Source organism: Eptesicus fuscus, chromosome 4 (genome assembly GCF_027574615.1).
Source record: "Eptesicus fuscus isolate TK198812 chromosome 4, DD_ASM_mEF_20220401, whole genome shotgun sequence".
NCBI lineage: Eukaryota > Metazoa > Chordata > Mammalia > Chiroptera > Vespertilionidae > Eptesicus > Eptesicus fuscus.
Window position 1 is genome coordinate 96,574,993 of NC_072476.1, and position 25,652 is coordinate 96,600,644.

The window sequence follows — 25,652 nt, forward strand, 5'->3', positions numbered from 1 at the left end:
GCCGGAAGTGGGCATGTGATCAGGGGAGGAGCCACATGATGGCCGGAAGTGGACACCTGATCAGAGGCCGGGGCCAGGTGGTGGCTGGAAGTGGGCACCTGATCAGGGGGCTGTGTCAGGTGATCATTAGAGACTGGGGCTGAGTTTCCACCTGATGTCTGCACCCCTCTATCTAAGGGGTCAACAGACATCCCCTTCCAGACTGGTTTGAGGAACCTGGGGCTGCAGGCAAGACCTCGGGTACTGACAAGTTCAGGCCCAGGCTTAGCTGATCCCTGGAGCTGCTGTGGAGCTCTGAGTGTGCTGTGCGCCAAATGGGCTCTCCAGGGGATGAGAGATGCGGACACGGAGGTGGAGTGGCATCAGGGACTTGTACCAGGTGGCGCCCAGGCGGAGCCACGTCTCAGAGAGGGAATGCACGGAGTTAGGGGGTTCGAAGACCTCGAATCAATTTCTTTTCCAGGTAAAACAAAATCTGCCAGGGGCGCCAGGTGGGGGAAGCCAGACACAGGGAAAATTATGGTACTTTGGAATCTAAGCCACAGCCTGGGAGGGGAGGCTGGGTGTTGTACACACAGGCCCTCGGCTAATGCAGGGGGACTCCGGCAACGTTACCAGCTGGGAGGGAGCCCTGGACAAAGAGAGCAAGCACCAGAGGCACAGGTGTAAATAAAGGAACCTGGTCCCCTGGGGATGAAGGAGGGGGTTGGGGGGAAGGGTGGAGCCCATCAGAGCAAATGGCCACAGGGTGAGGGTGCTTCACCAGAGGTCACAGATGTAAAGGATTTACAGGCTGTGGGCAACCCAGGGTTCCCATTCTAGCTCAGCCCTCTTTCTGCTGTGTGCCCATGAAATAGTGGCTCTCCCTCTCTGTGCTGCTATAGCCTTGCTTGTACAATGGGCCGCAGGTGCTGCTCATACTGCCCCACTTGCCCCTGAGGGCTTTCCGCTTCCTAGTCAGCAACCCCGGCCTCACCACCCTTCCCTCCCCCAGCTTTCCCGGGACTTTACAGGACCCTCTGGACCTCTTTCATGGAACCTGGACAGGCCACTGCTCTCCTGTCTCCTTTCCAATCCCAGCTGTCAGAGTCCCACACGAAAGAGAGAACAAGCAGGAAGGATTTTTTGGGAGGACTTTGGCAAAGGGACTGTTGACAGGTGTGAGAGCGAGGTCAGACTGTGCCAATCAGGGAGATGGCACCTGGGAAGCAGGAACCTTCCAGGGTTTCAAGGGTTTGGGATAAGGTGGTCACACCTGCGTGGGCAGGAGAACAAGGGGGCACAGCCACCTGATAGGCCAGAAGTGGGTAGTTGATTAGGGGTCGGGGCCACATGATAGGCTGGAAGTGGGTAGCTAGTCAGAGGCGGAGCCACTGATGGCCGGAATGGGCATGTGATCAGGGGCTGGGGCCAGGTGATGGCCCTAAGTGGGCACCTGATCAGAGGGCGCTGTGCCAGGTGATCATTTTAGAGTGGGGCTGAGTTCCCACCTGATGTCTGCACCCCTCTGTTAAGCGGTCAACACAGTTCCCCTCCCAGACTGGTTTGAGGACCCTGGGGCTACAGGCAAGACCTGGGGTCTGTGACAGGCTGGGGCCCAGGCTTAGCTGATCCCTGGAGTTGCCCTGGAGCTCTGAGTGTGCTGTGCGCCAAAGAGGTTCTTCAGGGGATTAAATAATACACATGTAAACAATGCACATGGTGGTGAAAAGTGAACATAAACAGTTACCCTCTCCCCACACTCATGCAGAAAGAAGTACTGGGGCCAGTGAGGGCTGGTATGCGAGGTTTCAGGATTCCCTGTCACCCCCTCTCGCAGCCTTTCCCAATCCCCACGCCTGCGGTGACACGGAGGTGAGCGCAGTCCAGGTTTGCCAAACCATTTGGATACACGCAGTATTCAGTCTCCGCAGGGGTTCTGGTTTGTGAGCTCCCCGCTCACCTGTACCTCTTTCCAGTACCTCCCACCAGTACCTCCCACAGACCAATGCGCATTTTGGAGCCAGAGGACTTTGCCCACAGTTGGAGAGAGGAAACGCCCCCCCCCCCCCCCCCCCCGCCCGCACCGCCCCAATTGCTGGGGTCCGGTGTTACTGCGAATGTAAAAAAGAGAGGGCAAGATGCTCTTTAGTTGAGCCACACGCTTTTTTTCTTCCCTTCTCAGTCCAACATTTATATTATTGCGGTTTTCGCACGCAGAGTACTCCAGACTTCTGCGGTGGCTGGGTAGGCTGTCCCTGCGGGCGCGCTGGGCCGGGGGGTGGCGGGGGGCTGAGGCCCGCTCACCCATCAGGGCTGCGGGATGCGCGAAGGCGGCCCCGCGTGAGAAAGTTAAGATGTCCAATGGATGCCGCCCGGAGCCCTGACTCCCTTTTAGATAAGTAACCGGTAGGGGGTCCTCTCCGGCCCCTCCGCAGCTGGGAGTGAAAAGGGGGTCACGCTCCCTGGGTCCCGGGGACCCCGCCCAGCTCGCTCCCACGGCGCGAGGGAGGCTTCCCAGCCCCTCGGCGCCCGCCGCCCCGCCCCTGCGCGAACTTGGCCGCACCCACTTCCCCTGGAGGCGCCCCAGTCGCGGCCGGGCTGACGTCACAAGGCACCCAGCTCGGCGCCCCGCGGTGCGCGCCCCGTGTCGGACCCGCCGCCCTCTCGGCGCCCACACCCAGGCGCGCCCGCGCGTGCCCGTCCCCGCCTGCAAGCGCCGCTGAAGATGGCGAGTCCCGCGCCTCCGGAGCCCGCCGAGGAAGGATGCCCGGCTCGGGCTGCCGGGGAGCAGGAGCCGCCGCCCCGGGCTCCCCGCGGGGAGCGGGGGGAGGAAGCGCAGGAGGAAGGGGCGGCGGCGGCGGCCGCGGGGCGGCAGGTGACGGAGGCCGCGGGCGAGGTGGCCGCCGCGGTGACCTGGCTGCTGGGGGAGCCCGGGCTGTGGCTGGGCTGCTGCGCCAAGGAGCTCCTGAGCTGGGAGAGGCCGCTGCGCACCTTGCTCGGCTTCGCCGGGGCCAACCTGCTGTTCTGGTGAGATCTCGGGGTCAGGGCGGGTGTGGGTGTGGGTGTGGGGTGAGGGGACGTCCAGGAGGGCAGCCGACCTTAGGGCGCTTGGGGTGAGGGTGCTCGCTGGGCATTGCGGAATAAGAAGTGTCAGCCTTGCCCCACTTCCTTGGTCACCTTTCTGAGCAGGTAGACACCCACTGCAGCTCTGCTCCAGATGCACTGCCTGTAAACAGTTGTCATCGTGTGTGTGTGTGTGTGTGTGTGTGTGTGTGTGTGTGTGTGTATCCTGTCTCACAGGCCAGGTGGTTGGCTGACCCGCCTGCACCTGTACCTATAGGTGTACCCACCGTGCTCCGTAACTTGGGCTTCTGCTTTCTAAAACTCGCAGGTTTTGACCTGTTCCCCCAAAGCATGCCCGAGCAATCGTGCTTGAACTTGTATTCGTTCTTGCACCCCCAGCAGGCATCTCTGGACCAGCTGAGGTACATGCTCCAGACTGCCACCTGAGATGGGCACTGAATGATGTGTTTTTCCCTTCCCGGGAGGGTTGGGTATACTGTCTTTACTCCCTGATGAGCAAACAGGAGGCAGCCAGATGGATTATATACACCCCCAGCCCGGAGGTGTACTCAGTGTGGAAAACAGTCATATTTTTTTATGTGAAGTACAGAGAGGATACACAGGAATGGCTATGACAAGCCCCCAAGCAACAGGTGTGTCCCTCCATATAGACCCCATCCCCGGCAGGGACAGGGGCAGCGTCTGGCTCCTTCTTTGAAGGACAGCTCCGTCATCTGATGGAGGGCGGAGAAAAGCCGCCTTTGTTTGCAGCCCTGTCCTCATAACAAGCATGACCCACACCTCGCACATTAAGCCGGGCTTAGGTAACAGCTATCTTGTTAGAGAGCATTGATTTCTTAACCTTAAAGTTAGGAAATAAATGCACAAGACATACATACATAGCCGTCCATTTTCTATCTAGGTGAATCGAGCAACTCAAAGATTTTTTTCTTACAGATTCTGTGCTAGTCCTGGCTTTCCCTAAAAACTTGCTGTATCTTAATTAGGGCCCTTGCATGTGAATTAACTTGACTTTGGGTCTCTTTGCTATCAGCATTTCTAGAGTTTCCCCCCCCAAATTTCTTTATGCTGTTGTGAAGTTATGTGAGCACTCAAATAAGGAGACTATGTCATGTTATGCTAGATGGGTTGTGTCTCATTCATTTTTCCAATGTGGGACATATTTTTAAAATCATGTTTTCTTATTTTTAAATTTTATTTATTAAAAAAAAATAGCTAATAGCCTTATAGTTCAAAAGTTTGGAGGTACAAGAGGATAGACATTTTGAAAATCTCTTTCCCATGCCTGTCTCTAGTTACCCGGTTTCCTCCCAGAGGCAACCAATGTTACCTGTTTCCTTGTATCTTTCCAGAGAATGCATATTTCAGCAGATACACAATATTCGACCCACATTGAAGAATACTGCCTGTGCTATTCCCCTGCTTAGTGTATCTTGGTGATCACTTCCTTATTCTTTTTCAGCTGCACAGAATTCCATTGTAAGGATGTCACTAATTATTTAACCTGTGTGCTACTGATGAACTGAGTTTGTTTCTAAACTTTTGCTATCTCAGTGTTACATGTAATGGCTTTGTACATGCACTCTTTTGCATATATGCAAGTATTTCTGTAGGATAAATTCCCAGAAGTGGAATTGTTGGATCAGAGGGGACATGTACTTGTAATTTTGATGGATCTCACTAAATTATTAGGCTTCCTTGGACTTCTACCAATTTATACCTCAACCAGAAATGCGTATGACTGCTTGTTTCTCTATACCCTTGCCAACAGCATTTTATCAAACTTTTTGATCTTGCAAATCAGATAGGTGAAAAGGATATCCCACTATGGTCTTAATTTTTATTTCTCTGAGGTTGAGTATTTTTCCTATGTTCAAGGGTCATTATAATTTTCTTTTCTTTGAATTATCGGTTTATAAATAACTTTTAACCATATTTTTAGTTGGGCCATTGGGGTTTTTCCTATTGATTTGTAGGAACTCTTTTTATATTAAGGACTTTAGCCTAATTTCTGGAATATGAGTTGCAAACATTTTTTCCTATGATGTATTCTTAATAACCTCTATTGAAAAGAATGACTTCTGCATAAAATAATTGAAGGCATATTTGGCATTATTCTAGTGATATCTTCTATCCATTTGGTTTTATGAGTTCTTTGGAGAGGCAAACAATGACCAGGCCTTCAACCCATTTATATCTTTGATCATCTCTTTCATTTCTTTCCAGTTTGCAGTGTTTACATTGCATGCATGTATTTTCTTTGATAGAAAAATAATAGTATTGCTTTTTACATTCCAAAATATTTGTTAATTGGAATTTCTGACTCATTTATTAATTTCATTAAAATTTTGGACTTTTCCCCTTTGTTGTTTCTGGGGTTAAACACTTTTTGAGGACATCATTTCCTTTAAATAGTGTACTTTTTGTTGTTGTTAATTCTCACTTGAGAATATTTTTTCATTGATTTTTAGAGAGGATGTAAGGGAGGGGAAAGAGAGAAAGAGAGAGAGGGAGAGAGAGAAACATAGATGTGAGAGAGACACATTGATTGGTTGCCTCCCACCCAAGTCCCAACCAGCAGTAGCTTTCAGGATTTTGGGTTCGAGTTCAAAAGCTCTAACATACATTGCCTGCCCATTATCTGCAAGATTTTAGTACTATGAACTACAAAAACCAACATCGAGGTATGGCCTTAACAAACAGCTATAACTCAAGGCTGCGTGAAGCAAGTGTGTTAGAAGAGTCAGAGAAACGCCCAGCTGGTGTGGCTCAGTGGTTGAGCATCAACCTATGAACCAGGAGGTCACGGTTTGATTCCTGGTCAGGACACATGCCCGGGTTATGGGCTTGATCCCTAGTGTGGGGCATTAGGCAGCCAATCAATGATTCTCTCTCATCATTGATGTTTCTATCTCTCTCTCCCTCTCTCTCCTCTCTGAAATCAATACAAATACATATTTTTTTAAAAGAGTCAGAGAAAGGGTAGGTTATCCTGATGCAGTTTCAGGGGAGTGGTGGCATTGTGGACAGAGGAGGTTGTGGGGTCTTCCTGAGGAGATCATGCTTGGACCAGATCTTGATGGACAGGAATGTTTTGGGTAGATCTAGTACATGGTCAGCAGCCTTCCAACCCTTAGGAACTGTACCTGCTATTTCAATCAGTATTGCCAAACTGATGTAATGGCACACGGATTGGTAGAGAAAAGTGGGGAAAATGAGACTGGCTAGGTGTTTTGGAAACACATTTTGGGGCAATGGTTTCCTTGAATGTCATGTTATGTGTATGGACTTGTCTTTTCTTTAGGCAATGGGGATAAAACAAAAGCCACCTCATTAATGTATCGATGAATATTATAATGGGTAAGTACATCGTAGTCCATTTATTCCTGCCATCCCCCAAATACTGAATAACAAAGAAAGTAAGCTAAGCGATAGGCAACAACATGGATGAGTTTTAAAAATGTAATTTTGGGCAGAGAAAGCACACGGTAATATGTGCAGAATGATTCAGGTTTTTTTTTAAAGTTTCAAAATGTGCAAAGCTGAACAGTATTGATTGGGGACATACACATAGGAGATAAGAAAGACATTCTTATTCCTGAAATCAAGAGAGTGGTTGTTCCTGGGAGGAGTGAGAAGGTGTGATCACAGAGGGACATGTGGAAGGTTCTGGGGTACAGGCAGTGTTGTATTTTCTGACTTGGGTTGTGGTTACATAGTGTTCAAGTTATAAGTATTTTATAACTGTGTATGTATGTATTCTTATCTATTATCTATGTATTTTATGGAAAATACTAACGTATTAAATTATGCTAAGAAACAGTATTCACTCAGAGCTCCGAGGAGTTTGATAAAATGCAGACCACATACAGTGTTTGCTTCAAGAACAGCATTTCCACAATGGATGGGGTAGCACTTAATAGTAGTCCGAGGGCTGTGTCTCTCTTATTGTATCAATGAGGGACATGTTTTTAAGTTCTTTCTCTTAAAAAATTTAAATTTTATTTATTTTCAAAATAGCTGATACCGCCTCACAGTTCAAAAGTTTAAAAGTACAAAGGGGCCAACAGTTTGAAGGTCTCTTTCCCACGCCTGCCCCTGGCTACGGTTTCTTCCCAGAGGCAATCAGTGACACCCGATGGTAAACACAACATAAAATGGAATGAACCCAATGAAACGGAAAATGCCCATTTGGTTTTGATTTTAAAGAATTAACTGTTTGCAGTGTACCATCAGTAAAGTGCACCGATTCTTAAGTGTACAGTCCAGTGTCGCTCCTGTGTAACAAAGGCAACCACGATCCAGGCCATTCATTCCATCACCCCAAAAGATTTCCTGTCAGTACCCACCCTGGGGACTGACCTGCTTTCCATCACCATAGATTCTATTTGTCTCCCCTAAAGTTTCACATCAACGATACCATCTATTATGATGTCTTTTGTGTCTGCCTTTGTTTGCTCAGCATACAGTTGTGAGGTTCACCCCGTCGTGCGTATCAGTTATTTTTTAAAAATATATTTTATTGATTTTTACAGGGAGGAAGGGAGAGGGATAGAGAGCTAGAAACGTCTATGAGAGAGAAACATCGACCAGCTGCCTCCTGCACACCCCCCACCGGGGATGTGCCCGCAACCAAGGTACATGCCCTTGACCTGGAATGGAACCTGGGACCTTCCAGTCCGCAGGCCGACGCTCTATCCACTGAACCAAACCGGTTTCGGCCGTATCAGTTATTTTTTTTCCTTTTTGTTGTTGACCAGGATGCCACTTCAGGGGTATGCCACGATTTGTTTATTCACTTGTCAGTTGATGTTCATTGGGGTTGTTTTCAGGGTTGGCTATCATGAATAAAGTTATTGAAAAAAATTCCGACAGAAGTCTTTGTGTGCAACGTCTGGTTTTGGTGAGAGGAGTGGCAAGCTCTGACGCATGTTTTCTGCGGCCACATGACGGTTGCCTTGGACAGGCAAGGGATGGAGCAAAATGCCCCTATTCTCAGTCTCCTGGCGGGTCACAGTGCTGAAATTGGATGCCTTCCAGCGCAGCCTCCCTCGTGGGGCACGCTGTCTCTGCAGCCCAGAAAGTGCCCTGATGTGATTTAGTATTGAACCCACAGTTGGAGGCTTGGCATACAGGAAAGTCTATGCCTTGGGCTTTTTCCCTAGAGCATCTGGCATTGCATGACAACATTACCCTCCATGTGTGTGCATAGTAACACTGCAAGAACGTGATTTGCCTGAGGTGACCGCACCAGGGCAGGAGACCTTGGGTACTCTGCCTTTTGTGACGCCTCAGGCTGGGCACCTGTGTAATCTGGAATGCCCAGGACCCACTGGGAGTCCTTGGGGTGCTGTCCTATGGCGTTGGTTTGGAAGGTCGCAGGATCCAACTCGCCCTTGGTGTCAAGAGACCCTCTATACCATCACGGTTGGTTCCTGCAGCTTGTTAGAGGAAGGCTGAGAGGTCTGAGCTTAGAAGGACGTGGGGACGAGGGGGAAAGGTAGGCGTGCCTGTAGTGGACGTGGCCAGGAGTCATGGGACAGTGGTGACTAATATCTCTCTGAAGGAGGAACGGTCTACTGAGATTGAGAAGGTTGAGCGAGGACGAGGCTGGCTATGTCTTTCATGGGGAAGGATAGCAGGAAACCACAAATAATTGGGGGGAAACGCTGGATGACATTGTTTTCCTGGCTTTATTTATGTCTGGCCATTTCTATTAGTGAATACGTTTTTATCAGGTCCCTGTATTTTCATCTTTGTCCTCATAGACCAATTTTTTTCAAGCTGCATTTTTTTTTTTCATGGAATAGTGCTAAATTTAGTATTGTGGCCACCTCTATGCTGTATTGTATTAGTAGTCAGTATTGCTAAGGAAATTACAGAAGCGAGCTCAAAAGGGTCCGTAGTATCCACATCTCTTTACATACATGCTTTAGAAGCATAAAACTCTTAAGTGTTTTCAGAGACTCTTCAGGAAGATTTTCATTTTCTTTTCTTTTAAATAGAGTTGTATTGATTTCAGAGAGGAAGGGAGAGGGAGAAAGAGATAGAAACATCAATGATGAGAGAGAATCATCGATGGGCCGCCTCCTGCATGCCCCACACTGGGAACTGAGCCTGCAACCCAGGCATGTGCCCTGACCGGAAATTGAATCAGTGACCTCCTGGTTCATGGGCTGAAGCTCAAACACTGAGCCACGCCGGCTGGGCAAGATTTTCATTTTCTACATGCTTTCTTCTCTGCTCATTTCAGTTTATTAGGGAAGGAAATATTTTTCTCTTGGGGATGAAGGCAGCACTACCTAAATGAAAACACACTGGGTGAGGTGTGGCCACTTTCTTGCTCCAGACGGAGTCTTTGAACTGGGAGAAGGAGCTGCAGCCACCCATGGGCCAGCCGGCCTCCCATCTCTGCCCGGACACTGAGCGAACCTTTCATTGGAAAGACAAATAGATGACGCCAGCACTCACTCAAGTTGTGGCCACGCCTGGGTTACTGGATACACCGACTTGGCTGCTGTGTAACAAGCCATTGTTCTTTTGGCAAATTTGGGGGCACACTTTCTGTGGCCTTCCGTGACTTCACTTGGGGATACCTGCAGTGATCATTGGTTTTAACAATGACCATTGATTGGGCTCCTGCTTTGGGGCACTTGGCATAGTTATTATTTATTTCTCACACCACCCAGCAAGGGGTCATTGTCCCATTTTGCAGAGGGGAACGTTGAGGTTCAGGGCATTTAAGCCATATGCCCCCAGGTGACAGTATGTGGCAGAGCTTGGATTCCAACCAGGCGTTTGTACATTTTCCCCCCCTATCAACTAGAGCCTACTGCAAGGGGAGGCTGCAGCATGAAATGAGTGTGATGTTATATGGCTTATCCCATATGTCTTCTACAGGACCGAGTGAATTTACTTCTCAAAACATCGGCTGCCCTCCACTTAGCTGGTTGTCTCTTATCTGCTTTCAGGAAAGAAGCTGATTTATTTTTCCAAGTAAAATTTCATCACTAACCACAGCTCCACTCCATCACCTTTGTTTTCTGTTTTCCAGCGTTAATTGCAAAAACCCAGAGTGCATCTCTCTGAGTTGTCAGGTGGTCCAGCTTCATCTTGTTTGGGTGCCCTTTTCTGTTTGCCCTTTTGACAGGAGGATGGCCCTTTCTCTCCAGGTAAAAGGTCCTGGGGACCCCTGCGTCTTCCCAGGTGGCTGTGCCGCCTGATAGTGTCGAATAGCACCTGAAACATGTGTCCTGTGGGCTGTGAGCCTGGGTGCGTTTAGTGTTGGGGATGGCATCCAGTCTTTAAGGAGCACTTCTGCCATACCCTGGGGGAGGGGAGCTGGGCTGTTGGCCGGGCATTCACGGCGGTGTCTTTATTGACAGAGCAGGGGAGGATGTTCGGGGACTCAGATCCCCTGCTCCTCTGGCCCATCTGCAAAGCCTCCCTGCTCTGTCTGCAGCTCTTACTGGCCCCGAGCCTGCTCCTTTCGCCTCTGAGGCTCTGCCTGTGTTCACCGTGTCACCCACAGCCCCTTCATGGGCGTCAGTCCGTGGTCACCTCAGTGGGTCATCCCTGCCACCTTCTCTGGGTCTTGCCTGTTAATTTCGGTATTTAGATCTGCTTATATTTTTCATGGTACCTGGAACAATTTGAAGGTATTTTATTTTTCTGTGGGTTTGTTTTCTAGTTTTTAGAAACTTAGTAAAACTCTTTTGACAACCAATTACATAAAAAAGAAAAAATTAAAGCTACATTTACAGAAAATGTAGTAAATTATGTGGAAAGTACTGCATATGAAAGTCAATCACTTTCTCTTTACACATATATGCATGCTTTCTCTTTTTTGCTGCCTTTCAGATCGATTAATTCCAACTTGACTTTTAATAAAAGCAAGACATTCTCTTGTCCCGTCTCTTTCCACTTCCTGGTTGTTTCTCAGAGCAAATATTGTTAATGATTTGCTTTTAGCTCTCTTTAGGCTTTTCTAAATAATATCCTTAAAATGCCATTTTTTAATATTTATAATTTATTTTTAAAAATTGTTAGGCATAATTGACATATAACATTATTATATTAGGTATACAGTATAATAATTTCATATTTATATATATTGTGCAAAGGTCACCACAATAAGTCTAGTCAGTAGATTACTTTTTTTTAAAGATTTAAAAAAAATACATTTTTAATGATTTCAGAGAGGGAGAGGGAAAGAGAGAAATATCAATGATGAGAGAGAATCATTGATCAGCTGCCTCCTGCATGCCCTCTACTGGGGATTGAGCCTGCAACCTGGGCATGTGCCCTGACTGGGAATCGAACCTTGACCCCCTGATTCATAGGTTGACATTCAACCACTGAATTCAACCACTGGTGACATTCACACCAGCTGGGCTGTTAAAAATTTTTTTAATGCCATTTCTTGATTGAGCAGTCGGAGACATTATTTTGTTCCCTCCTACCCTAATTCACACACACACCCCCTTCCCTTCTTCCATCTACTGTAATGATATCACAATTTTCGGTTTGATCACTTATCATTGTGACTGTGTAAGCATTGTTTATACACGAACTAAGGAGAATGCCATGTTTACAGTACCGTGCTTATACAACTTCTTTTTGCTGTTACTCTTAGCAGTTTCTTCTACTTGATCTTTTTAATTTTCCAGCATTTCTGGAAAACTCCTTTTGATAATGGGTCAAGTGTATCAGGCTGCCAGTTTGAGTTCCTCTCTTTTTTCCCTTTCCCTTGAAGCCACCCCTCTCAGAGTCCTCTCCCTGCTATACTGGTCTAGTGTGATTGTCCCCAGGGCCTGCTGTCCTCTTAGGACATCCACATCCGTCACCCCGTTCCTTCTCTCCTCTGCAAGAGCCTCCATCGCTGGGCCCATGCTGCAGACGGGGTCAGGAGAAGTCGCAGCCTCGAGGGGGAGGCCCCTTTCCTTCCCCTTAAGAATGCTCACGATGGTTTAAGGTTTTCTTGTTTGTTCAGAGTCTCTCATTTCTGTTTGGTTTTCCCCTGTTACTGGACTCTTTCTTGGTGAACTCCTTCTGTACTGAGAGAGCACATTCTCCAGCTCTGAGGAAGTACAAAGGAAATGCATGTTGTGTGAATGCGTGTGCAGGAAATATCTCTGTCTCACCCTTCCAGCTGGTTGCTAGTCTGGTTTGCTTTAGAGTTCTGGGTTGGAAATAATTTGCTCTTAGATTTCTGAAGCATTGCCCTTCCGGTCTCCTCTCTTGCTTCCAGTGTTGCGTTTGAGCAGTCGGACGCCTTTCCAAGGCCTTTCCAAGCTCTTGTAGATGATCGGTAGCAGTCCAGCTATTGATTTCTGATGGCTGGTATTTAGGTAAACAGGGAATTGGCCAGACTGCTGTATTATCACTAGTGCTTTAGCGCTTAAGGGCAAGCTTAAAGCATTTCTTTTTGGCTTTCATACTTCCAAGACTCAACGTTGGCCATATAAAAGCTGCGTATGACTTTGTGGTCCATTGTAGTCCTGTGGACTTGAACACAGGGCTTCTGTGTGCCTCCAAGGGGTACTCACACAGAGCACAGCTTGCGTGGCACCCCCTGCAGTTGTGCAGGGAAGTTGCCCTGGCTGGGTGCTGTGGGCTTTGCTGAGTCTTGCCCTGGGAGGTGGGTGGCAGGCCTGGCTTTGCAGGAACACATACAGTCCTAGAATAGGCTTCATCTAATGAACCAAAAGGTGGATAGAATTCATGCTTTGACTTTGCATGTGCTCAAAACAGACATCCTAACTTGTCATAGGCCAGGATGTGCTGAGTTGGAAGAGTGTCCCTGCAATTTACATTTTAGGTTTGGTTGGGAGCTTCAGGCCACATAGGTGCCACTTTCTGCTGGTCAGCTCCCAAAAAAGCACCCTGGCACTTTTGCTCGTGTTTTGCGGGTCCAGGGTAGCAGAGTTCAGCCAAAGAACCATAAAATGAATCTATTAAAATCCTCTAGGACCCCGAGCTCCCCAGTACTTTGAAGGCACTGACCTGTTTTTTCCGTATTTCAAACAGCTGATGGAAGATTCTTATTTCTATGATCAAGTTACACCAGCTCTGACCTAGTAAACCAGGTTGTTTTGTTAGCAGCTAAACTCTTTCAAAAGAGGGCATCTGTATGAGGAAACAGAAGGTAGGGACTCCGCTCGGCTCCGTCATCACCTCATTGTAAAGATGAAGAAACCGAGGCCCAAGTCCCCACCGTGAGCTGGTGACAACGGGCCCCGCCTCGGGGCCTCCTGACCCCTTTTTAGAACTGCTGAGCGTTGAAACAAGCAATGATGAAACCTAGGACAGCAAAATAATAATTTCCCTGGTGCCAGGATCACTGCTCCGAGTTTTCAGGTCACTGTGGACAACTTACTCCATCGATCCAGCCACGTCTCGGGGGTTCTTGAGGGTCTGGGGCAGGAGTGTGGACAGCTCTCCCCCGGTTTGTCAGGATCCTCAGAAGCTTCTAGCTGTGAGCTTCAGACCACATCCTCCCTCCTTACCCCCGTCCACAGAGCCGAAGTTTGTTAAAAGTCAATTTTGACAAAAGGAGACAATTGAAGACTGTCTCGCTCTCAGTTGTAATGGCACAACTTGAGCACATCTACCTGAAACAAGGTGTTTCACATCCAGCGAGTGGCAATACCACCTTTTCTCACCCCATGAGGATAACTGCCTCCCGGAAACCTGTCGTAGGGAGGCATTCTTGTCACTTGAACATTCATTTACTATTCGAAGGAAACATTTTTCTGTATTCCTGAACTACAAACTGATACTTGTGTTTTCTAAAACACCCCCAGGACCCGTTAAAACAGGCATGGCCACTTCAATAGTTATATTGGTTACCAACTACAATTTAAGGGTTTTTTGTTGTTCTTAATAAAACCTCTTAAAATAGCTGTTGACTTCTTCTCATCAAGCTCTCCTGTAGCTAGCACATATAATAGAGGGTGTTCACAAACAAAAGCCAGGCACGCATTCAGTGTTTTAAAAAATTCAAGCTTTCATGGGAAGTAAAATGTAAAAGTCAGGACGAGAGAGTCCATCAGAAGAGTACAGTTTAGGGACCACGGTGCAGGAGACTGCACATCACCGGATCCCGGAGAGGGGTCTTCCACCCCGAGTCAGAAGGTGGCTTCGTGGCCTCTCGCCTGGGGCTCAGCATGAGTTGCATACAGTCCCGATCCATCTTTGTATGTGGAAGAAAGGGCGTAGGAGCTGGAGGAGGGACGTTAGATGAGCCTTCTCCTGCAGTGCTATCCCTGCACCCTCCCTGGGTATCTGCTGGGGTACTGACTGTAGTATGAAAACGTTCTTTCTATTAATTTTAGGAATGATTATATATTTTCTTATATATTTAAAAGTTCACCTTTTAAATTTAACTTCCCAAAACTTTCTGGGAAAATTCAAAACAGCAACTTGCACTGTTGTGTATAATATCAGAAAGTTTTAGTGAGAGACTTTAACCAGTTTATCATAGTTTATGCAGAATGGTACATGAAACTCTTAACCTTTTTAAAGTAAATGATATTTAAATATTTAAAAACACTTTACAATACAATTTCACTTTTGGCTCATGTTCTAAATTTATTAGAATCCATTTTTAAATATAATCCAGTGTAAATGGAAAATATGATTTAAAAATTGCTTTTCTGTGTGTGTGTGTGTTTAATTCACTAGTATTAGTGAACACCAGCTTTCATTCATCAAACTGGAAATTGGTTATTTCCATTAAAATTTTCACTTTTTAAAAATATATTTTATTGATTTTTTTACAGAGAGGAAGGGAGAGGGATAGAGAGTTAGAAACATCGATGGGAGAGAAACATAGATCAGCTGCCTCCTGCACACCTCCCTACTGGGGATGTGCCCACAACCAAGGTACATGCCCTTGACCAGAATTGAACCTGGGACCCTTCAGTCGGCAGGCCGACGCTCTATCCACTGAGCCAAACCAGTTAGGACTAAAATTTTCACTTTTAATAATGTCACTAAATACTAGATAGCTGAAAATTCAGCCTGTTTGTATATTAGTGCCTTGTATGTCTAAGACATTGAATCTGTGTCTATGCTTTTAGCTCTAATGTTGCCCATGAAATCTCTGATGTGCATGGAGTTTGCTTGGTGCAAACAGGTGCATGTTTTAAGGCTTAGGAGCCCATGATTGCCACATGTCTATGGCATTGAAGAGCATGGCTGAGGGTCGTCCCAATATGCCAAGGTTGTGGGTTTGATCCCCAGTTAGGGCACATACAAGAATCAACCAATGAATGCATAAATAAGTGGAACAACAAATCGATGTTTCTCTCTCTCTCTCAAATAAATAAATAAAATAAAAATAAAGAGCATGGCTGTTAGAAGAACTCCCAAACATATATTGTATATTGGTGTAGCTTTCCCTGTAAGCATGGCTTCTTAGACTTGAAGGGAGGTGCATCTGCTGCGCCTCCAGAGACGAGGATGCATGAGATAGCGAGGCACCATCCCTTTGATCTGACTGACCACATCCTTGCAACAGAGCTTTGGCCCGGTGGCAGTTAGGAGAGACAGACTGACTTCCAATAGCTAGTGAGAAGCCCGGTCTTCCCTTAAAGAGAAACATTAATCTAAGCCAAGGTCCAAGGGCCAGCCATGTTCTCAGTTGCTTCATGGAAGGTCATCAAAAAATTGTATGGAAGTTTTTATGCTCCTCCATCCATTTTTATTTTTTCATTTTGACAAACTGTTACTGTTATAATAGTGTGCTTTAGGGATTTAATGTTTGATGATTATGTCAGTTACATGCATGATTATTTGCATAAATTGATGCACAGTCATTTAACATATGTTGAATGAACAACAATACAAAATGTATTTATTGAGCACCTGCTATTGGCCAGTTAGTGACCTATTGCTGGGGTGACATCAGCCAACAGAGGAGATTAGACCCTTCCCTCATGAACTTTGCAGAGTGGTGTCAGGAAATGGTAAACAACGGACAGACAAATGGACAAGTAGGAATCAAGATGAGTACTAAGAAGGAAAAAGCATTACTCTGGGAAAGCAGTGGAGGGCTCTAATTTGATTGCCGTCTGCCAGGGAGACTGGTTTTCAGCATGTGTGGCTACCGAGTGTGACAGTTGTCCACGGGATGGTATCTTGACTCACTTTGGTGCCTTTGCCAGGCTTTTGAATTTTACCTCTCGTTCTCTTCTCATCTGATAGCAGTGCAGGCCTGTGATGGAAATGTGGATCCTGTTCTATTCCAGCCTCAGAGTCCTTGCTGACTGCATTTGTGGTTGAACTGAGGCGTTTTCTTTTATTGTCTGTGCTTAAGGGCAAATGTTATAAGCACAGACGCTAAGGCACTCATGTGGAGAACTTAATGGGAAACGGTCATCTTTCCTTATTACGTATTCTTTTCTTCTTCCCCGCCTTGTTTTTCACGGGCGTTGTCTGTCTTGTTTGGAGAGTTAATATGGGCCTGGAAATCTCAGGTGGAATGATCAGCAGAGACGTGTTTTCCGTTGGAGCTTGGTTAGGGCTGTGCTGAGGGACGGCTTTGTCTCCCTTGTTTAATTAGAGAAAGTTGTTAGGGTTGTTTCTACCCCTGGCACTGCCCCAGGTGGGCACACAGAGGGAGCGGGGACGGACAGACCTGCTGGGTAAAGGCAGCGCCTCTAACACACCCACGTGAGTTTGAACTCAGTGTGAGGAGGTGGCTTTGTTCCCTGCTGGAACACTTCCAATCAACACTCCTCTTTCTTCCTAGTTTACAGCTCCTCCTTGGCAAACAATGAAAAGACTGGAAAGCAAACATCCCCACAGCGTCACTTCTAACAAGTCAGGGTGGTGTTCGGTCCTTATTGTGGTTCCGGGCTCTCAGAGGGAGTCTGGGTGGCTGTCTGTGCACTGGCTGCTGTCCTTAGTCCTTTGCTGTGTTCCATATTAAGAAGATATGGAAATGATCTCTGTGTTAGTTTGTCTTCTCTTCTTGGGGTAAAAAAGGGGATTCTCATGATGAAGCATTAAGTCTTGGCCTGAAGAGGTCTTCTCGGATCCCAGTTTGTGGCTTTCTTCTTGCAGCTCAACTCATGGCTTGAATTCTTGTGGGCTAACCTCAGAATTGAGTAATCTTTTTTGTTTATTTTCCCGTTGCCAATTTTCTTATCTATTTGTACTTATTCTGTGGGATTGTAGATATTTTGGCTCTCTCCACTGCTTTTTGGACTAAAACATAGTGGAAATAAACACTCATGGAGATGGGCAAGTATATGCATGTGTGTGTGCATAGGTGCCTCTGTATGTGTGTGTGTCTTTGTGTGCGTGCCTCTGTGTGTGTGTGTGTGTGTGTGTGTGTGTATGTGTCTGTGGCTGGGGAATAGGGTTTCTGAAATGAGGTGTGAACTAGCTTCTAGCAAGGTGAACCCAGTTAAGTGACTCAGTCTGTCTGAGCTTCAGTTTCCTCATTTGTAAAAGGTGGGGACCTCACAGAATAACAGTGAGGATCAGGGAGACGGCAGCCTCGAGGGACGGGAAGCCACTCAGGCCAGTGCCTGGCCCCGTGCGGCCTTTCCAGAATCCCAGTTTCCCACTGAAAAATGTTCTGTTACATTTTGTGCTATTTACTGAAACTTATTTTAAAAATCACTAAATGTAAAAGAAGACATTGAAGTATTATTTTAAATAAAAATAACTTTACAGTGGAAAGGAGCCTGAGAGCAGTGTGCACACTCCCTCCATTGGTGTGTGTGTGTGTGTGTGTGTGTGTGTGGGGGTGGGGTGGGCAGAATAAGCTGCAGGAAACGGGTCTTTGCTTGCCCAGCTTCCTGAACCTGCTGAGGGATCCAGGAGGTCCCAGGATCAGGGGCTGAAGTTGGGGGACCCTGAAGAATTGACAGCCATCAGAAGAGATTCATTCGAATCCCAGGTTCACTCTCAGTTTGGAATGTTCTAGAAATAGAGTATAGGGTGTTGTAAGGACTGAGGCTGTGAGGCAGCCAGACCACTTTTGCTTGCAAACTCATCCACAGGCATTCCCTGTCTCTGGATCTCTGTATCTCTGCCTCTATCTCTGTCTCTGTCTCTATCTCTGTCTCTATCTCTGTCTCTATCTCTATCTCTCTATCTCTATCTCTGTCTCTATCTCTATCTCTATCTCTATCTCATTCTATCTTTCTGTTTGTTTCTGTCTCTGTGCTCCTTTTTAATTGGGCCCTTAGGAAAGAATGAGAAAGGGCTTTTCTGCTTGGGATGACATAGACTCTGGCCTTGAGGTTGTCCTGTCATCGAAATGCATCTGGACAGTGTCCATTGGCATGTGGGTCCACAGTGGACATTCTTGATACATATATTGGTGCTCAAATATTTGCAGCCACTTTTTCCCGTGCCTCAGGTTTGGCCACAGAGCAGCAAGGACTCGTAGCTCCCCAAGCACTGGGAATAACGGGTCACGATTCTCCCCTTCTTTGCCAGCAACTAGAAAGCCCGCCACTGGACACACCACAAACTCCCCCTTTTAAAAACAAACAAACATAGGTTTTGAAAACATTTCCCACCCTTGTTAGTCAGGGCAGTTGCACCAAGTAGGGTTATGATCCCTGGCTTTGGATCCCCTGTCCCAGTGTTGCCTCTCATAGGGACTGACCGAGAGTGTCGTCACTGTTCTGCCACTTAAATGCATCTTTGGAAACTACAGTGACGAGTCCACACCCAGCTCTGGGTAGTGTGTGATTTTTTTTTTCAACATTTCATCATTGAATAAGAAATACAAGTGAATGGTGTGTCCCTGGGACGACTTCAGGATATGGTGTCCCTGAAAGGGGCATGCCGTGTGGGGAGCTGTTGACCTGTGTTCCTAGACAGACTCACTTCAAGGTACTTGGCTAGCTCAATCTGTATTAGTCTCTCTGATGAGGAAGTAAGTCTCTAGAAGGCAGTGCTCATATGTTCTGTAGCTCTCTACAATCTCTACAATGCCTTGCAGTTAGCAGTACATGATGCATTTGTTAAGTTAATTTTCTATGAATTATGATTACATGAATGTTCATATCGTTACTAGCTTGGCCAATTAACTAGTGTGAAATGGGCTTCAACCTCCATAGGGAGCCTCAGAGCTCCTTGTGACTTTGCCATTCCATTCCTTGGTAAGTCCAATTTTTTAAAAAAATTGCTATAGGGTCTGTATGCTGTTCAAGATAAAGGATTCTTTGTTTTTCTCTGGAGAGGAGGTGGGCAAATGGACAAAAGGGTAGTGATTTTAAGGAGAAGTGGTTATTAGCAAATTGAATTCTTAATAACTGCTATTTTTGAGATTGGTGGGGGGGGGTATAGTGGTTAAAGAAATGAATATGGCATAAAAGTAAAACATAAAACGGAGGACAGGGCTTCTACTGTGGCTTCTCTGTTTGTATTAAGAGCCCTGTGGCTCTGCCGTTCCAGCCTATCATAATTCTCTTTCAGTCAATTCCATTCTCTATCTGTTAGCAGAGCGAAATTTGGGCCGCACCCAAGAGAGCAGAGTCTCTGCCCACATTAGAGGGCAGAGTAGAAAGCCTAGCACAAAAGCACACGTGGATCAAGCGCTTTTATTTTGCTGACATCGATGCCTATTAAATGACTTGGATGTGCTCACATTGGGGTGATATGAAAAGTGAAATTGTTGAGTGTGTGTCAGAAACTGAACCTAATTTTTTTAAAAAACATAAAAGATAAAAATCCTCAAACGGAAATGATTTGTCTGTTTTTGCTCTGATAGGTTCCTTGCATTGACTCCATGGAGAGTGTATCACCTGATTGCCGTCTCGATACTTGGGCGAGTTATTATGCAAATAATAAAGGATATGGTTTTGTCTAGAAAGAGAGGTAAGAAAGCTCAGAATTCACTATTGATGGGGTTTAGTTTTCTAGAGCCTGAATGTCTGATTTTTGTGCAGGCATCTGAACCAAGAAGTCCTTTGAAAAGGAGCAGGAAGCCAGGTGATACAGGCATTGACTTTGCTACTTTTAATGTTGATTAAATACTTATTTATTAAACATTTATTTACTATTTGTTTTTTATTTAACTGATGTTGTCCCTAGTCATAGCTACTGCTCTGGGCAAAAGGTTTATATTTGTTGGTTTCTCTTTTAGCTCTAAGCACTATTATTTAAGTACCATTTTTATATTTAAGGATATCAGTGATGATAACCGTTAAATATTTATCACATACTACATGATGAAAATGGGCCATTCAAAAATGGACTGGTTTATGTAAATTTTTTTCTACCTCAAAATGAACAAAAACTAATGCAGGGCTTAAAAAACAAGTAAGTAATGGTTAACATTTTTTTTTAAATTAGTTGGTGATGGAAAATGAATTTTAAACATTAAGTTTAAAAGTGAGAACGTACATTATTTTTTACTTTTTCTGAAGGTGTTTTCTGACTAGTTTATCATAAATCTGAGCCACACTTTTTCATACTCAGAGGAGGGTCCTCTTCTACCAGGGTTTGAGCTTGTTTTGTAAATGGGCAAAAATCCCTCCTTGGAAAAATTGAGCCCCGTGAATGTGGTTAGATTGAATTGATCAAAGATAGCTAAGAGAACGTTACATTTAAGTATTTGACTTCACTACACGTAATCCCAAATGGACAGACAATTTTGGTTGGCGCTCACGTGATGAACGTGCATAAGACCTGCCCAGAGTTCTAGCCCCGACAGGGACACTGAGGCCTCTTTGTGGGGTACACCCCTCTCCTGATGCCAACTCTGAGACCAGGGATATCAGGTATTACGCATTTACTATCATGGTGTGGACTGCAATCCAGTTTATATTTTAAGTCTTTATAGTTCTTAAACTACAATTTCTTCATTCCTGTGTTCTGGGAAGGGGAACAAACCTGCTTTTGTCCAGTTATTGCTTTTCATGAATCTGTAGATTTAGAGGAGGGGTGGGGAACCTTTTTTCTGCCAAGGGCAATTTGGATATTTATAACATCATACAAAATTATCAACTTAAAAATTAGCCTGCTATATTTAGTCAAACGTTTAGTTACCTCACCCCTAATGCCTTGGCAGGGCCAGATCAAATGATTTTGTGGGTCTTACAGGACCCGTAGGCCGGATGTGCCCCACCCCTGATTTAGATTATATTCTTGCATGTGTTCTTCCTTCTCACCCTCTCTTCTCCTCTCTCCTTCCCTAACCCCCTCTTCTGTGTCAGAGAACAGACTCCTAACTTTTAACCCTAACAGGCACCTGCCCTGATGCTCTCTGTTTTCCCAGATGTGTGAAGGCCGCCCCGAGGTGGAGCATCTCGGTACTATGGGATCTTGTACCAGGGTCGGCGGGATCAGTGCATGGTGGTCCCCATGTCTCTGCCTTGATTCATAACTGGTAGAGGAGAGCCTGTTTTTCTCAAATATACTTTGTCACATTTTCACCCTCCAGAACCTTCCTCTTGGAAATCTTAGTAGAAATAGCCACTGACAAATTTTATCCCTAGTCATTTTAGCTCAGTTGCAGAAGTGGACTCACAGAGCAAGCTGAGCGTCTCCATATTTTCAGTGGTGCATCAGATTGGGTCCCAGCACAAGTTACGAGGAACAGACAAATGTGGAAGGCCCAGGGTGAAGCTGAAAGACTTCGTAACTGCCCTTCTCTCACGCTCGGCCCCTTACACAGAGATTGTGTTCAGCAATGACTCATGGCTTGATGTACTTGCAAATATGGAACTTTCATATTCACGAATTACAAGGAACCTCTGCATTGCAAAGATTCGGTCCTTTAAAAAATTAAGGTGGCAGAGTTGGGAGACTTGTAGCCTAAAGGGTCTAGTTCTTGAGCTGATTCACTCCATTTCCTAGCTGTGGAGAGACCCCATCATAGGCTGCATTAGTGCCCAATGGCTGCTATAAGAAATGACCACAAACTTGGTGGCTCGAAACAACAGAAATTTCTTCTCTCATGGTTCTGGAGGTCAGCAGTCCAAAATCAGCATCACTGGGCCAACGTCAAGGTGTCAGCAGGGCTCTGTTCCCTTTGGAGGCTCTAGGGAAGGGTCTGATCTCTTCCTTTTGTACATGGGGTTGCTGGTGTCCTTGGCTTGTAGCCACATCACTCCAGTCTCTGCCTTCATGATCACAGTACTGTCTCCTGTCTGTGTCAAATCTCCCTCTGCCCTTCTCATACAAGAACACTGTGGCTGTATTGGGGGCCCCTCTGGATAATCCAGGATAATCTCCATCTCACTACCCTTAGCTTAATTACATCTGGTAAATCCCTTTGTTCATAAAAGTAACATTTTACAGGTCCCAGGGGTTAAAACCTGATGTCTTTGGGAGCCATGATTCAGCCTACTACACTCTCTGAACCTCTTTACCCTATGAAATTGTAGAAGCTAACCTCTACTCCAGGGCTACGTAAGGGTTGAATAAGAGGGTGAAACAGAAGTGCCTTGGGCACAGTAACAGTCTACTCTGTTCAACTCTGCCACTTAATGGGAGCAACGTGGGGCTGTTCCCTCATCAGTCAGTCTGTGAGGGCCTTTCTGTGCCAGGGCCTGTGTAGGTGCTGGGCTTCTGGTGCGATTCAGACACCCCCCTGGCCTCTCCACCCAAGTGGAGCTCTTATGCTCCATCCAGTGGGGCAGACATCTGTCAGTGGCCAATCTTCCTGTCAGGGTTTTCACCGGGCACATTGCTCTGAATTCAGCATTTCTGTTCAATGAAAAAAACAAACCCGAGAAACTGGATGAATGACTGTGCCTTCCCAGCACTACCCAGTCTATGACGGCAGAAACACTGGTGCCTGCTTCGTCTTCTTCGCCAAGCCTTTTAGGACAAAGACCCATCTGAGGCTGTAAATAGCTGGCAGGAGCCTGGCTTCGCAGGCCGTTCGACCCAGGCCCGGCTGTGATGAATTGGTCTCTGGGAGGCTCAGAATCGGCTTGAAATTAGATCCAGATGCAGTTATAGGAACACCATGGCCTCAAGCAGAACTGCCAGCCGCTCTCACTAGATACTTGGCTGACAGCAATCGCAACGAGGAAAGGAGGACCCAGTCATCAGGGCTCAGGGGGATGCTCCGTCTCCTGCTATCCTTCCACTTCTCCACTTGGCTAAAGATATTACTCGTCAACTGTTAAGAATTTGATTGTATTCATCCACTCCCTCCATTATTAATTTTAATACCGTTTTAGATGCTTACTCTGAAATAGGTGAGCAAAAGCATGGAGATCCTTCTAGTGTCTGTTACGAGTCACCAGCATGGGCAACCTCCATGACCACTTAGACTTCACTTCTCCTTGACCACCACCTCCTCTCTCTCATTGCTAAGAAACCGAATGCCCGTCCAGCTCTCTATAAGATGCTGTGGGCTCAGAAGGGCTTCCCACGGCCACCTGAGCAGCATTTCCACCCACTGTCTCTATTTCCGCCTTGCCTCCTGCAAAATCTGCACTCCTCATTTGAGCCACGTGTTGGTTGCTACAGAACACGGACCTACCAGGAATCCTGGCTATGCACTGTAGTCCTTTGTGCCCCTCCATTCCCTGTCATTCCTGCTTGTACCCTGATGGCTTGTATGACAATCTGGGTTCGGTCACTTATTAGTGGCCTCATCTTTTACCTTAGCCTTGGGAAGTGCAGTGTCTCCAACCCCTGCAGAGGCCGAAGGTCGGTTTTCAGTGGACTCCTTTGTCCAGGCTCCTGCCCCTCATTGCGGTTGGACCAGCTCTTGGTGTGTAGTTCAAGTGTTTTCCTGCTCAGCCTCTTACACTGCACTGTCCCTCAGCCCTGTGCAGCCCCAGCCTGGTCTCTGCTCTGTGATTGCAGTGCCACTGTCCTTACTATTCTCCATGCGAACAGCCATGCTCATTTTTCCAGTTTTTACTGGTAATAACAAAGCAACACCCAGTACTGTTATCTCTTTTCTCCACTCTTGGCTCCAGTGTTGTCAGAGAAATGTCATATGACAAGGGGAGTTGGTACTTCTAGGATTTAGCTTATCCAGCCTTCCAACGTTTGTTGAGACCTCACTAGTGCTCATAATTCCTTGTATTCTTTTGTGTCGTTTATTTTGATATTTCATCTAACTCCAGAATATTTGAGGCAGCCTATAAGGAACATAAGATTGCTGACAAGAGGTCTAGTAGAAGAACAGGAGTCTAATATGGTGACCATAATTGAGCAACAGATTTATGTCTGGGCTTACTGGCAGCCAAGGCAAAAAGGGAAACCAAATCAGACATACAGTTCTAATAATCTGATGAAAGGATGCAAGCAATTTTGAGAAACATTTTCCTGGGGTTAAATTTTAAGTAGAACTTGTCACATAGATCTTTGGTAGGGGACACTGAAGAACAGGAGACATCATCTTTGTCATTTGATGGTAAATGCTGAAACTGTCTTATAGCCATTTCATTGAAGCTGGTAGTTGAAAGTTTAATATTAAAGCATAATCTGATGAAGAAAGTTACTGGGGAATTAAGAAAGGAAATGAGATCTAGGTATATATTTTTTCTGTCAGTTTCATTTGAGCCTAGATATAAGCTCAAAATACCTAAAGAACGAATAAATAAAAAAAACCCTTTCTCAAATAAAATGTCTTAGTTCCCCGTTTGTCAGCACCATTTCAAAGATCACGTTAAATGCCGTCTCTTTTGCCCTGGCTGGTGTGGTTAAGTGGATAGAGCATCGGCCCATGCACCGAAGGGCACATACCTGGGTTGCAGGTTCAATCCGCGACCTGTTGGGGCGCATGCGGAAGGCGACCAATTAATGTGTCTCACATCCATGTTTCTCTCTCTCTTCCTCTCCCTCTCCCTCATTCCCTCCCTTCCACTCTCTCTAAAAATCAATGGTAAAAATATCCTCCGGTGAGGATTAACAACCACCACCAGAAGTACCACCGCTGTTACAGGTGCTCTGTCTTCCCAGGCCTCTCATGGTTTGTGCTGCTGGTGTAGTTTCTTCCTGGGTTCGCATTTACTTGAGGGCAAGTGTTGGCTGCACCGCTAGACGGTCAAGTCCTCAAGGCAGGACCATATGGTATATGGTTTTCCCTCTCCCCTGGTACCTATCCAAGTGTTTCGATTGTAGTAGTATCTCAATAAGTATGTGTGGATTAATTGCCTGAATTAGTTATGATATCAGAGGTGTACAAGGTATGATTGCAAAGTTCTAGAGTTTAAAGATGTAAGCATGGCATTTTAAAATAGGCCAGAGTATTTCTAAGATGAGAAATGCCTCCAGAGGAAAATGCCCTGGTTAAGTTTCACCTTTCCCTTCTCCTTATTGCAGGTGCACAGCTGTGGAGAAGCCTCAGTGAAAGGTAGGAGACTTCCTTTCAGTGTTGTGGCTAGTGGGGGACTGAGGGGAGAGGTGACTGAGCCGCCAAGATAGAGCTCTGAAATAACATTTTAGTGACAGGGACTTAAGTCCTATAGGAATTTACAAGAATGGGAAAAGAAATTTCAAGCAAATCCAGTGGGGACTCATTGAAGAAATAGCTCACATCTTGCTGTTATATTGGGCAACCTGACTATGTGCCAGTGACAATGCCTGAGGACTGGAAGTGAAGAAAGAAGGGTGGACTGGAAGCGAAAGAGGGGCGTTTTCAT

General features: G+C 46.1%; 1 protein-coding gene across 3 annotated transcripts in view; it reads left to right on the top strand.

The window, feature by feature from the left end:
- Positions 1–2,601: 2,601 nt before the first annotated feature.
- Positions 2,602–25,652, top strand: part of RETREG1 (reticulophagy regulator 1) — a 97,230-nt gene continuing 74,179 nt past the window's right edge. Inside the window, exons 1-3 of one of the 3 annotated variants that reach the window (XM_054715260.1) lie at positions 2,602–3,009; positions 19,808–19,914; positions 25,333–25,363. In XM_054715260.1, coding sequence (XP_054571235.1) covers positions 2,708–3,009; positions 19,808–19,914; positions 25,333–25,363 — 440 coding nt within the window. In that variant the 5' untranslated portion in view covers positions 2,602–2,707. The remainder of the gene's footprint in view (positions 3,010–19,807; positions 19,915–25,332; positions 25,364–25,652) is intronic. The other 2 variants (XM_008151668.3, XM_054715261.1) reach the window with 2 other exon arrangements.